The sequence below is a fragment of the Phocoena sinus genome, chromosome 5 (genome assembly GCF_008692025.1).
Source record: "Phocoena sinus isolate mPhoSin1 chromosome 5, mPhoSin1.pri, whole genome shotgun sequence".
Lineage (NCBI taxonomy): Eukaryota > Metazoa > Chordata > Mammalia > Artiodactyla > Phocoenidae > Phocoena > Phocoena sinus.
This window is the reverse complement of record NC_045767.1, coordinates 5,123,807-5,138,379: the sequence shown is the minus strand read 5'-3', so window position 1 is coordinate 5,138,379 and position 14,573 is coordinate 5,123,807. Positions and strand designations below refer to the sequence as shown.

General features: G+C 42.1%; 1 protein-coding gene across 1 annotated transcript in view; it reads right to left on the bottom strand.

Moving 5' to 3' along the window:
- The window catches only part of LOC116754535 (60S ribosomal protein L32-like), a 69,099-nt gene extending 55,103 nt beyond the window's left edge, over window positions 1-13,996 (bottom strand). The window contains exon 1 of the mRNA XM_032633248.1: window positions 13,917-13,996. Coding sequence (XP_032489139.1) covers window positions 13,917-13,996 — 80 coding nt within the window. The remainder of the gene's footprint in view (window positions 1-13,916) is intronic.
- Between the last annotated feature and the right edge of the window lie 577 nt (window positions 13,997-14,573).

Sequence of the window (14,573 nt, the reverse complement as noted above, 5' to 3'; positions counted from 1 at the left end):
AAAGCTCCCATTTCACACAATTCCAGATATCCTCAGGCCGTCTAATTTACCACCTGTGGTTTGGATCTAAGCAAACAAAAACCTAAAAGAGGAGACAAATCATCAGTAAATCTCTTAGGTGCCGATCCACAAATACTAGGAACCAAGGGAAATAACCAGGAAGGTCTTGAAGTGATGCTAGGGTATCATGACCTGGTTGGCATCAGGGAACCTGTTGGGAAAAATCAAATGACTGAAATGTCATACTGAGGAAAGCAATCTGTGAAGACGGGACAAAGAAGTGGGGAAAGAGGGCTCATGCTATAGATCAAAACAAGTCGGACTTGCAAAGAAACACATATGGATGATAAAGGCAACGCTGAAGCTTTATGAGTTAAGGTAAAAGAAACATATGAAATCAAGGGGAATTAGCAGTGCGGGTCCTCAGTGCACTACTAAATCAAGATGAACTCACTGATAAATTACTATAGAGGGACAAAAACAGACACCCATGTCCCCATAAATAAATAAAATGTACCACGCAGTATGAATCTTGGGCACAGATGTCTCGCATCTCTGCTGTTGCCTACTAAAATGTTCGCGTGTTCTTCTCTTCCTTTTCCTCCTTCTGACTCTCAGACCACCGTGGGCACTAAGACCTCTGCTTAACTTCTTGCCTTTGAATTAATGACAATATTCTTGGTTTCATTTCTTTAGGTCCCTCAGGCAGATGTTGCCCACTGGGGTTTAAAGGCACAGTATAAATAAGCCAAACATAAGTAGGACGCTAAATGACAAGATGACAAAACTCTGCTACTCTAGATTTCAATTACTGAGATATTTCTTAGGGGATAATAAAAAGAGCAAAATGCAGGTCATCCGGGAGTTTTTAGAACTGTCTTGCTATTGCTTGTTTCATAAAGTGGAAAGGCCAACTAGAGGTGAGGCAATTTGAGCCTGTTCACGACAAATAAGGAAGAAACCATCAGGAATCTCGAGGTGAAGGGCACTTGGGAGCACGACCTGATTCCATTTGCTATGCTGAGAGGAGGCTGATTTGTGCAACTTCTTACAGATACACAAAAGAGGGAAAAGGTGAAGCCATAAGAGAGAATTCTACCCTGAAAGTTAAAACGCACAAGGGAAAGATCTGTGAAGCAAAACTACACTGTGAAATGTCACTCTCTAAAGGGCTGAAAAAGAAGTGTGATAAATGTTATTACTCTGTAGTGCCATAATAGTGCTGAGGACTCAATCACTGCTCTGATTTTTTGCTCTACCAGTACAAGAAGGCAGTTATAGGAAAACAGACCCTGTTCCAAAATGCTTTCAGGTTAAAAGCTGCAGGGAGAAAGGCAAAATGGGAAAACCACTAATACAGCCATTAAGCTCATAAATAACTTTGGATCATCAGTGTCTAGTTGTCCTCTGGGGTTTAAAGGCACCGTAAGATCAGGAGAAGCAAAGAATGAATAGCGTTAAAGGTCAGAAAGGTCCAGAGAAAGTCCACTCGAGAACCAAAGGAAAACCAGCCTAAACCAATCTTTAAGACTGATTTTCTTAATGATCTCAGCAAAACAGTCACAAGAAACCCCCTAATGTCATTCCAAGATCAAGCAAGTGTGTCTAAGACTGGAGAACAGCTGCGCTTCTAATCTGGGATACAGATAAAAGAGTATCTAAACAGTTAGAAATTAACACCCACAGGGGACGATGCCCAGATATGTGATCACAAAAACTTGTACAAAATGTGTGCATGCGTGCGTGGATGTTGAGATATATATATTTGTGTGTGTATATTTATATATCATGTCATGTAATCATGAATTCTAGTTTCATTGCAAAAGAGACAGATTTTGATGAATTGAAAGTGCCATTTTTAACCTTTTTTTCATGTTTCATTCTGACCTTTGAAATGGGTCAACATTACACTTATATAATATAAAGCTATATTACTCAAGTTGTGCTAAAGTCTTCCCAGGCTACAACCACTCTGATGACATCCTCCATGAGGAGCCAGTAAACAAGAATCTGAGGACACCATGAAAGAGAAGAGCAGAAAAGGGCCAAGAATCCAAAGAAGGAGTTTGCTCACCAAACTATGCTTGTGTGCTTCAAAAAAGAATGTTCTCGGGCTTCCCTGGTGGCGCAGTGGTTGAGAGTCCACCTGCCGATGCAGGGGACACAGGTTCGTGCCCCGGTCCGGGAAGATCCCACATGCCGCAGAGCAGCTGGGCCCGTGAGCCGCGGCCGCTGAGCCTGCGTGTCCGGAGACTGTGCCCCGCAACGGGAGAGGCCACAACAGTGAGAGGCCCGCATACCGCAAAAAAAAAAAAAAAAAAAGACATATATAGGCTACCTACAAGAGACTCACTTCAGATCTAAAGACACACACATACTGAAAGTGAGAGGGTGGAAAAAGGTATTCCATGCAAACGGAAACAAAAAGAAAGCTAGAATAGCAATACTTATATCAGACAAAAGAGGCTTTAAAACAAAGAGTGTAACAAGAGACAATGAAGGATATTACATAAGGTAAAGGGAACAATCAAACAAGAAGATAACAATTGTAAATATATATGCTCCCAACATATGAGCACCTAAATAGATAAAGCAAATATTAACAAACATAAAGGGAGAAATTGACAGTAACACAATAATAGTAGAGGACTTTAACACCTCACTTACATCAATGGACAGATCAGCCACACCAAAAAAAATTAATAAGGAAACACTGGTCTTAAACAACAAATTAGACCAGATGGATTTAATAGATACATTTAATCTAAAACATTCCATCCAAAAACAGTAGAATACACATTCTTTTCAAGAGCACATGGAACATTCTCTAGGACAGATCACATGCTGGGCCACAAAACAAGTCTCAGTATAATTTTAAGAAGATTGAAATCATATAAAGCATCTTTTCTGACTATACCGGCATAAGACTAGAAATCAACTATGAGGAGAAAAAACTGCAAAAAAATACAAGAACATGGAAGCTAAACAATAGGCTACTAAACAACCAGTGGGTCATTGAAGAAATCAAAGAGAAAATAAAAAACTACTAGAGGGCTTCCCTGGTGGCACAGTGGTTGAGAATCTGCCTGTCAATGCAGGGGACCTGGGTTCGAGCCCTGGTCTGGGAAGATCCCACATGCCGCGGAGCGGCTAGGCCCGTGTGCCACAACTACTGAGCCTGCGCATCTGGAGCCTGTGCTCCACAACAAGAGAGGCCACAATAGTGAGAGGCCCACATACCGCGATGAAGAGTGGCCCCCACTTGCCACAACTAGAGAAAGCCCTTGCACAGAAAAAAAGACCCAACACAGCCATAAATAAATAAATAAATAAAAGAGTAGTTTGAACAGTTAAAAAAAAAAAAACTACTAGAGACAAATGAAAATGGAAACACAACAATCCAAAACCTATGAGGCACAGCAAAAGCAGTTCTAAGAGGGAAGTTTATAGCAATACAAGCCTACCTAAGGAAACAAGAGAAATCTCAAATAAACAATCTAACACTTAAAACTAAAGGAACTAGAAAAAGAACCAACAAAACCCAAAGTTAGTAGAAGGAAGGAAATCATAAAGATCAGAGCAGAAATACATGAAATAGAGACTTAAAAAACAATAGAAAATATCAATGAAACTAAGAGCTGGTTCTTTGAAATGATAAATAAAATTGGAAACCTTGAGCCAGACTCATCAAGGAAAAAAAAAAAGAGAGAGAGAGAGAGAGAGAGAGCCCAAATAAATAAAATCAGAAATGAAAAAGAAGTTACAACGGACAGCACAGAAATACAAAAAATCATAGGAGACCAGTATGAACAACTATACACTGATAAAATGGATAGTCTAAAGGAAATGGATAAATTCCTAGAAACGTACAATCTCCCAAGACTTAATCAGGAAGAAATAGAAAATATTAACAGACCAATTAATGGTAATGAAATTGAATTAGTAATTTAAAAAACTGACAACAAGGGCTTCCCTGGTGGCACAGTGGTTAAGAATCCGCCTGCCAATGCAGGGGACGTGTGTTCGAGCTCTTGTCCAGGAAGATCCCACATGCCACAGAGCAACTAAGCCCATGTGCCACAACTACTGAGCCTGCGCTCTAGAGCCTGTGAGTCACAACTACTGAGCCCGCATGCTACAATTACTGAAGCCCGAGCACCTAGAGCCTGTGCTCCACAACAAGAGAAGCCACCACAGTGAGAAGCCCACGCACCACAACAAAGAGTAGCCCCCACTTGCCGCAGCTAGAGAAAGCCTGCGCACAGCAACGAAGACCCAATGCAGCCAAAAAAAAAAATAATAATTTCTTAAAAAATTAATTAAAAAAAAAAACTCACCACAAACAAAATTCCAGGACCAGATGGCTTCACAGATGAATTCTACCAAACTTTTCAAAAAAAGTTAACACCTATCCTTCTCAAACTATTGCAAAAAAACTGCGAGGAAGGAATACTTCCAAACTCATTCTATGAGGTCAGCATCACCCTGATACCAAAACCAGACAAAGACATCACAAAAAGAAAAAAATTACAGACCAATATCACTGATGAACATAGATGCAAAAATCGTCAACAAAATATTAGCAAATTGAATTCAACAATATAGTGAAAGGATCATACACCATGATTAAATGGGATTTATTCTAGGGATGCAAGGATGGTTCAGTATCCACAAATCAATCTGTGTGATACACCACAGTTACAAAATTGAATTAAAATTATATGATCATCTCAATAGATGCAGGAAAAAACAAACTTTTGACAAAATTCAACATCCATTTATGATTAAAACTCTCAACAACATGGGTATAAAGGCAAGATACCTCAACATAAGAAAGGCCATATATGATAAACTTACACCCGACATCATACTCAATAGTGGAAAGGTGAAAGCATTTCCTCTGAGATCAGGAACAAGACAAGGATATCCACTCTCACTATTTTTATTTAACATAGTACTGGAAGTCCTAGCCACAGCAATCAGACAAGAAAAAGAAATTAAAGGAATCCAAATTGGAGAGGAAGAAGTAAAACTGTCACTGTTTGCAGATGACATGATACTTCATACAGAAAATCCTAAAGATGACACACACACCACCAAAAAAACTTTTAGGACTAATAAATGAATGCAGTAAAGTTGCAGGATACAAAATTAATATACAGAAATCTGTTGCATTTCTATATACTAACAACGAACTATCAAAAATAGAAATTAAGAAAACAATCACATTCATAATTGCATCAAAAAGAATATGGGCTTCCCTGGTGGCGCAGTGGTTGAGAGTCTGCCTGCCGATGCAGGGGACACGGGTTCGTGCCCCAGTCCAGGAAGATCCCACATGCCGCGGAGCGGCTAGGCCCGTGAGCCATGGCCTCTGAGCCTGCGCGTCCACAGCCTGTGCTCCACAACGGGAGAGGCCACAACAGTGAGAGGCCCACGTACTGCCAAAAAAAAAGAAAAAAAGAATACAATACCTAGGAATAAACCTAACCAAGGAGGTAAAAGACTTATACTCAGAAAAACTATAAGACACTGATGAAAGAAATTGAAGACAACACAAACAAATGGAAAGATATACCATGTACATGGATTAGAAGAATTAAATATTATTAAAATGACTATACTACCTCAAGAAAACTAAAGATTCAATGCAATCTCTAACAAAATACCAATGACATTTTTCATAGAACTAGAACAAATAATCCTAAAATTTGTATGGAAACAAAAAAGACCTCAAATAGGTAAAACAATCTTCAGAAAGAAAAGCAAAGATAGAGGTATCATGCGCCCTAATTTCAAACTACACTATGAAGTTACAGTAATCAAAACAATATGGTACTGGCACAAAAACAGACACAGAGATCAGTGGAATGGAATACAGAGCCCAGAAATAAACCCACACTTATATGGTCAATTGATCTATGACAAAGGAGACAAGAATATACAATAGGAAAAAGACAGCTTCTTCAGTAAGTGGTGTTGGGAAAATTGAACAGCTGTCATGCAAAAGAATCACATTGGACTATTTTCTTGCACCATATACAAAAATAAACTCAAAATGGATTAAAGACTTAAATGTAAGACCTGAAACCACAAAACTCCTAGAAAAAAACATAGGCAGTATACTCTCTGACATCAGCCTTAGTAATATTTTTTTGGATCTGTCTCCTCAGGCAAGGAAAACAAAAGCAAAAATAAACAAATATAACTATGTCGAACTAAAAAGCTTTTGCACAACTAAGGAAACTATCAACAAAACAAAAAGGCCGCCTACTGAATAGAAGATGTACAGATGGCCAACAGGCACATGAAAAGATGCTCAACATCACTAAACGTCAGGGAAATGCAAATCAAAACCATGAGATAGGGCTTCCCTGGTGGCACAGTGGTTGGGAATCCACCTGCCTATGCAGGGGACACAGGTTCGAGCCTTGGTCCAGAAGGATCCCACATGCCACGGAGCAACTAAGCCCATGCATCACAACTGCTGAGTCTGTGCTCTAGAGCCCATGTGCCACAACTACTGAAGCCTGCACATCTAGAGCCCGTGCTCCACAACAAGAGAAGCCACTGCGACGAGAAGCCCACGCACTGCAAGGAAGAGTAGCCCCTGCTCACCACAGCTAGAGAAAGCCCGCGTGCAGCAAGAAAGACCCAACACAGCCAAAAACAAAATAAAATAAATAAAATAATTTTTTAAAAAAACACGAGATACCACCTCACACCTGTCAGAATGGCTATCTTCAAAAAGACAGTAAATAACAAGAGTTGGCAAGGATGTGGAGAAAAGGGAACCCTTGCACTGTTGGTGGGATTGTAAATTGGTGTAGCCATTATAGAAAACAGAATGGGCGTTCCTCAAAAAATTAAAAATAGAACTGCCATATGATCCAGCAATTTCACTTCTGAGTATTTACACAAAGCAAACAAAAACTCTAATTTGAAAAGATATGTGCACTCCAATGTTCTTTGCAGCATTATTTATAATATCCAAGATATAGAAGCAACTTAAGTGTCCATCAACAGACAAATGGATAAGGAAGATATGCATATATGTGTGTATGTGTATATATATGTATGTATACATATATATATACATACATATATATACACATACACACACACATATATGTATATACATATATACACAATGGAATATTACTCAGCCATTTAAAAATGAAATCTAGCCATTTGCAATAGTAAGCATGGATCAAAAGAGTATTAGGCTAAGGGCTTCCCAGGTGGCACAGTCGTTGAGAGTCCGCCTGCCGATGCAGGGGACGCGGGTTCGTGTCCCGGTCTGGGAGGATCCCACATGCCGCAGAGCGGCTGGGCCCGTGAGCCATGGCCGCTGAGCCTGCGCTTCCGGAGCCTGTGCTCCACAACGGGAGAGGCCACGAACGACAGTGAGAGGCCCGCATACCGCAAAAAAAAAAAAGAGTATTAGGCTAAGTGAAATAAGTCACAGAGGGAAGTACAAATACTGCGTGATCTCACTTAAATGTAGGATCTGAAAAGCAAAACAAACAAAGCAAAATGAAAACAGAGTCATAGATACAGAGAACAAGCAGGTGGCCAGGAAGGAGGGAGGTCTGGGGGTGGGTGAAATAGGTGAACGGGATTAAGAGGTACACACTCCAGGTATATAATAAATAAGCCACGGGAGTATAATATACAGCACAAGAAACATGGTCAATAATATTATAATAATTTTATATGGGGACAGACTAAACTTACCGTGGGGATCATTTCATAATGTATGCAAGTGTCAAATCATTATGTAGTTCACACCTGAAACTAACACAATATTGTATTTCAACTATATTTCAATTTAAAAAAAGAATTTAGCTTCACTATGAAAGAAAGAAAGATTGAGTTGATGCTCTAGGTTAATGAGACAAGAAACAGGACAATTATATAAAACACATGAGCCTGGTTTGGATCTGGACCAAAGATTATTTTTTTGTCATACTATAAAGGACATATTAAGGCAATTGACAAAATCTGAATAAAGTCCATAGATTTAATAGTGCTGTCAGGTTAATTCTTGATTTTCATAACTATATTGTGAGTAAGTACATCCTCAGTATACTCACTGCAGCAGTTAAGCATAAAGGAGCATCTACTTTGTCTTCCACTTATTCTCAGTTGGGTCAGAAAAAAACACAGATCTATAGATATAGATAGAGAGAGAGAGAGAATGAGAGCAAATGTGGTAAAAATGTTAACATTTGCGCAATCTTTATACTATTCTTGTAACTTTTCTATAAATCTGAAATTATTTCAAAATAAAGTTTTTTAAAAGTCAGAAGAAAGGAGTGGGGGAGGAAATTTGTCTTCTCTTCTACTCCTTTCTTACAGAGCATGATCTGGTTGTCTTCTCTGTTTTGTTTGTTTAGTTGGTTTTATTCAGTTACACAGTTTGCCCTTGTCAGGGAAATCTGATATATCTTCAGAAGGAAAAGCAAGTTTTCACAAATACTTGAGACTAATTTAGCTAATAAACATCTCAAGGTATGTCAAAAGCAAATATTTGATAGCAATATTTACTAACAGGTCAGAAGACTGAAGGAGTTTGGACAAAGTCAGAATAAGTCAGCAGTAAGACTGAAAACAGAAACCAAGTTTCCTAGCAGCTCATTCAGTATGATTTTTTTAAGCCAAAACTGTGTGGTGCAGCAGCTATTCTACAGTGGAAAATTGCCCCTGGGAAGCTACAAGAGTTCATCAAAGGCAGAGGTTCAGAGTCGTCTGTCTGCTGTGGTGAGACACCGGTCATATTGCTATGCACCCCATACATCACAAATAATAATATCCCGAGGCATTGTCTCCTGTATTAAAAGATAAGAACTCTGTCTTTGTTTCTAGAACCATCGCTCTCTTTCTCTGCTTCACACGGCTCATGTAATTCAGAAGATAGACTTCATTCAAAGAATGAAAGATAGGGGGCTTCCCTGGTGGCGCAGTGGTTGAGAGTCCGCCTGCCGATGCAGGGGACGCGGGTTCGTGCCCCGGTCCGGGAGGATCCCACATGCCGCGGAGCGGCTGGGCCCGTGAGCCGTGAACACTGAGCCTGTGCGTCCGGAGCCTGTGCTCCGCAATGGGAGAGGCCACAACAGTGAGAGGCCCGCGTACCGCAAAAAAAAAAAAAAAAAAAAAAAAAGAATGAAAGATAGGTTAAGTCTGAATCTCGGTGCTTCTCTTCATCGATTCAGCAAGCTGCAGAACGTTATCTGCCTTGTAAGTACTCGGCTCCCTCTAACAAGATGAATTTCTTTCCTAAAACAGGTTTGTACCCAGGGCTTCACCACCAGCGGTGTTAGCACCACTCTGAGAAAAAGATGTGTTACTATAAGAAGCCCAAATATGGGCTTTATAGATTGCGGGTAGACCTCATCTTTGGAGAAAAAGAGATACCTAGATAGTACTCATAAATAATAGGTCTTAGCAGAAAAAAAAAAAAAGACAATGATAAGGAAGCATTCTCCAGGAATCCCAGCAGGATCGGAGAGGCAGGCTCCAAAGTCATCACCCAACTAGAGATGGCTTCAGAGGCTTTCTACAGGCAGCAGTGTCACAAACTAAAACCTTTCCACCCAAAGTGCAGTCCATACACCAGCAGTTTCAGCACTGCCCGGGAGCTTGTTAGGAATGCAAAATCTCACGCCCCTCCACCGATATGCTGAACTGGCGTCTGCGTTTTCTCAAGATCCCCAGGAGGTTTGTACGCACATTGGAGTTTGAGGAACACTGGACTAGAGGAATTATGCAATAGACGGCTTGAGCCTAGGAGAAGCAGAAGAAAAACATATGTGCGCTCACGCACACGCACGCACACACACACACACACACACACACACACACACACACACATGCTGCTCTGAAGAAAATGGGACCGCAAAAGGAGATCCCTGCTCTAGTCTGAACTACCGACACACTGGCATCCAGCGCTCTGCCATCCCATCCCTCCACCCCACCATTCATCCGTCCCTCCCGTGGGTCTTGGACCCATGACCTGCATCCACCCTAAGTGAGTCACACGCCGAGCAGCCTCATGGCCACTTATCTCACAAAGGTGATCATATGACTTTCATCTTTCATCCTATTAATGTGATGAATCACGTTTACTGAGTTGCATGTGTGGAACCGTCTCTGCATCTCAAGGGTGAACCCCACTTGACCATGGTGTATAATCCCTTTAATGTGTTGCTGAATGCAGTTTTGTTGAGAATTTTTGCATCCATATTCATCAGGGATATTGGCCTGTAGTTTCCTTTTCTTACAGTCCAACTGTTCTATTTTAGTTGTCTGGGAGACTAAAGGAAATAAATGGAAATAAATCCATTTATTGAGTGACTACTGTGTACCAAGCCCTGTCTCGGGTACTGTACCAACATCATCTCACTTAATGCTTCTAACAACCATGCAAAGGTAATAGCATTAGCTCCGATTTACAAATCTGAAACTTTGCCCAAGATCACACAACAAGAAAATGTTTAAGTTAGGATCCCACTCTAGATTCCAAGTTCTGTTCCTTCTCCTGTACCACAAGGACACAGAAACCGAGATTTTTTTTTTTTTTGGCTGCGTTGGGTCTTCGTTGCTGTGCACAAGCTTTCCTAGTTGTGGCGAGCGGGGGCTGCTCTTTGTAGCAGTGCACGGGCTTCTCTCGTGGCAGAGCACGGGCTCTAGAGCGCAGGCTCAGCAGTTGTGGCGCACGGGCTTAGCTGCTTTGCGGCATGTGGGATCTTCCCAGACTGGGGCTCGAACCCGTGTCCCCTGCATTGGCAGGAGGATTCTTAACCACTGCACCACCAGGGAAGCCCCCAGAAACTGAGACTTTTAATCTTCTTATTTCTTAAAGGGAAAAAAAGCCAATTCTGTACAACTCCACTTCCACAGCAAACTAGATTCTATCCACAGCAGGGTATCTAGTTTCAGCAAGGCCAGAAATTGTTCATGAGTTGTTATTGGAGACGGGGAGAAAATTATGAAATGGGATGGATTCTTTGTCTGACAGCCTTCTAAGCACCTCTAGAGGTCAACCAAGCCAACTTCGTCCCAGGTCACGCACTTCCCTTAAGGCATTGGCTTGAATGGCGGCCTGAGGAGAAATCCACTTCCATTAGCAGCTACCCATTCCATTTAAACATTTCACCTCAAATGGAGTCAAAGAGGCTCCAATTTTTCCTCGGAAGCCATACAGGAGATTCCATACCCCTCCCTTCAACAGCCTTTTAAGAATTGAAGACAAAAAATAGGACACACCCGAAAGTAGAATTTCTCTTTTGCCATTAAATACACTCGGTCTTTGATCTCTTCCTTATGTAACAGGATTTTCAATCCCTTTTCCATCCTGGTTCTGCCCCCAGGCACACATCATGCCCCACCTTCCGACAAGCACAGAAACATAGCCCATCTCGCAATTATGGCTGCCGCGTGGCTGAGGTAGAGTCACCTTCTCCCTTTAGTCTCGCCCCATCTCTCTCCTTCCATCCTGATTTTACCCAGCCCCTCACAAACAGGCCGATCCAAAATGTAATCCAGCCACCGAGGGGCAATGCTGTGATAACTACGCAAACATCCAAAGTGGTTCATCAACCCACACACCTACCCGCCTCCGTTTTGAAGTGGCAATGTGATCAATCCAGGCAGTTTCGTGTTCCACAGCTCACACAGTATGGAGAAAAGGTTAATGACACCGAGTTTCTGCTGGAGAAGCAACTCAACTGGACAGCAGCCTTCGCAACAACAGGAAAGGAACACTTCACTTCTAGTCATCCTGTAAGAAAAGGAAAAAAAAATACATACACACACACATACATACATATATATACACACACACATATATATATGAGGTTTTTTACCTTATATACAGATGAAATAAAAAGCCATTTGCCCGAAGGCTATAGCAGGACTTACGCTCCACTGGCCTAAGTCAAAACTAGGATTCCTCTTCTCACTCAGTGGTTAAGCGTTTCGCAGACACCAAAGGCAATGAAGGCAGATACTTGACTGAGAGTCTAAACTCAGCCCCTGTGGTTTGCACACTGGGACTTTCAAACCAACTCAATGTAAATGGACAGACTTACATTGGACAGGAAAGTCCCCTCCACGCCATCCATCATGGGCTCCCAGCGGCTCTGCTTAATTTTCTGCCCACCAGACCCAGGGAGTGTAGGCTAGCTACATTTCTCTCTCTCTCTCATTCATTCTCTCTCTTGTTCAGATTCTCTCTCTCTCTCTCTCTCTCTCTCTCTCTCTCTCTCTCTCTCTCTCAGTCCCTGCCTGCCCCTCATTCCTGTTTCAAGAACAAGTCCAAAAGCCAGCCTCTCCGTTAAAAAACTCACATCCACCCCTTGCATGGAAAGAACCATGAGCTGTTAAGACCTGGTCTGGTCAGCTTTACATACAGTGGCCAGGTCGCACCTCTTTCCCTCACCATCCTCAGAAGGACACAGCCTAGGGACTTCCCTGGTGGTCCAGTGGCTAAGACTCCGCACTCCCAGTGCAGGGGGCCTGGGTTCGATCCCTGGTCAGGGAACTAGATCCCACGTGCCGCAACCAAGAGCCCACATGCCGCAACGGGGATCCCATGGGCAGCAACGAAGATCCTGAGTGCTGCAACTAAGACCCGGCACAGCCAAATAAATATTTAAAAAAAAAAAAAAAGAAGAAGGACAGCCTCTCTATCCTCCTTATTTCTATTTACCGAGGCCCACTCAGATTTCCACACTGTTCCTTACACATTTTTTTCCTAAATTAGATTTCCCATCACCAGCTTTATTTACATAGGAACAGCTGAGTGGTTTGGAATTTGGACCTTAGAGAACTCAGTTTAGAGCAACGGTTTTCCATCCGTCTCCTACAGGGACCTAGGGTATCTCTGGAACCTCCTCAAGGGCCAAAGCATCGGCCCCCAGATGGACTTTGGACCCCTTCACCTTTCTAACTTTTGTATATAGGAATTCTATGTGGGATTTTTCTTTGATAGGAATACTCTTCCACGCAAAAGAGAAAGAAAAAAGCAACATGCCTACAAGGAACCGTATTCCTTTCCTCACTTATCACCCTATAAACCATGAGAGATACACAGAGAAGGACGTGTGCCTTCCCCAATCTGCCATGAAACAGAAAGAGCTAAGAAAAGCCTTCGTGTTGGACAGTAAAAAGCCACAAAACAGGCAGAATGTTCTGCTTCAGTGTATCCCAGCACTTAGAATTCACGATCCCAGACAACCGGAATTGTGCAGGCCAGCCCTTCATCATTCAGATGTGAAAATGGAAACTCACAGAGGTTAATGGCTTGTTTTATTAACTCAGAAGCAAGTCACTACCACAGTTTTTTCACACATAGGAGACATTCCGCGTTTAAAGAATAAATGTTTACATAATGTATCTGATTCCTTCCAGCAAAGAGTTCAGGTGGTTTTCTAAGAGACATAAAACCAAAAGAGAATGGTATTTAATAGGAGTGAGGAAAAAAAAAAAACAAAAACGAGTGGCTGTGATTAGAGTTTTCCTTGTCTTAAACTCAAACTCCAAGAATTTGCTCTTTGCTGCGACAAGTACTCCAGAGTCTGAAATTTTACAGTCATTGCACTTTTCTAAGCTGTCCTAAATTTTGAGTGATGAACAATTTCCTACCGAGAACTTTAAATAACTACCGAGAAGCCAATGAGGACTTACAGGCAAGGAGGTGTCTGTGAGGGCCATGTGTTATATTTAGGTGCTTTCTGCCTTGATTTCATGAAAATTTGTTTGCCCTTCTCTCAAGACCAGAGCCTTGCTACTTGCATTTGCTGTAAGAAATAGACGCAGGCTGTGATGAAGAGCACGCCAAGCCGAGGGCCTAACGGGCCACGTAGGTTGGCACGTGTTGGGACGGACTTGACTTTTGAGTGCATGTGCCTTACAGGATGAGGCTACTGTCTCGATTCTTCGAGGTTCGCCCATGGACCAGCGGCACCAGCAGCCCCGGGAGCTTGTTAGACATGCGGAATCTCTGATCCCTCCCCAGACCCACTGAACCGGAATCTGCATTTTACCAAGACCTCCAGGTGATCTGAATGCACAGTTGGAAGGGGCACATCAATGAGAGGTGGTTGGGAGGGAGGTGATGGTGGTTTGGGTTTTGTTTGGTTGGTTGTTTTTATAGTTTTCTGTTGCTGTTGTCCCTGTTGTTTGCTTGCTCTTATCCAGTGAAAATCAAATGGGAGAAAGGTGTTTTCTGAGTCAACTGGATTAGCCATACCTTGGCACACACTGACAAAGGGATTCATCCCCCTCCCGGGGGCCATCGTTGTTCTTGAGGATTGACTTTGTTGTAGAGAAAACTTTTGTTTCCAGAGGCGCAGGCTACACAGCACGGAGTGGAATCGAAATGTAGCGATTATCCAGTTCATTTACTTGCTGTACACAGTCAGACAAACCAATGCAGGCTGTAAGAAAAACATTCGGAGGTGCCTGAATTATCCAGGTTCACTTTCACTGCTAACATTGTTCCAAGGCACTGGATCACAGTCAGACTTGCACAGTGTTTTGTGCTTTTAAACGTAGTGCCAGGGGAAGCT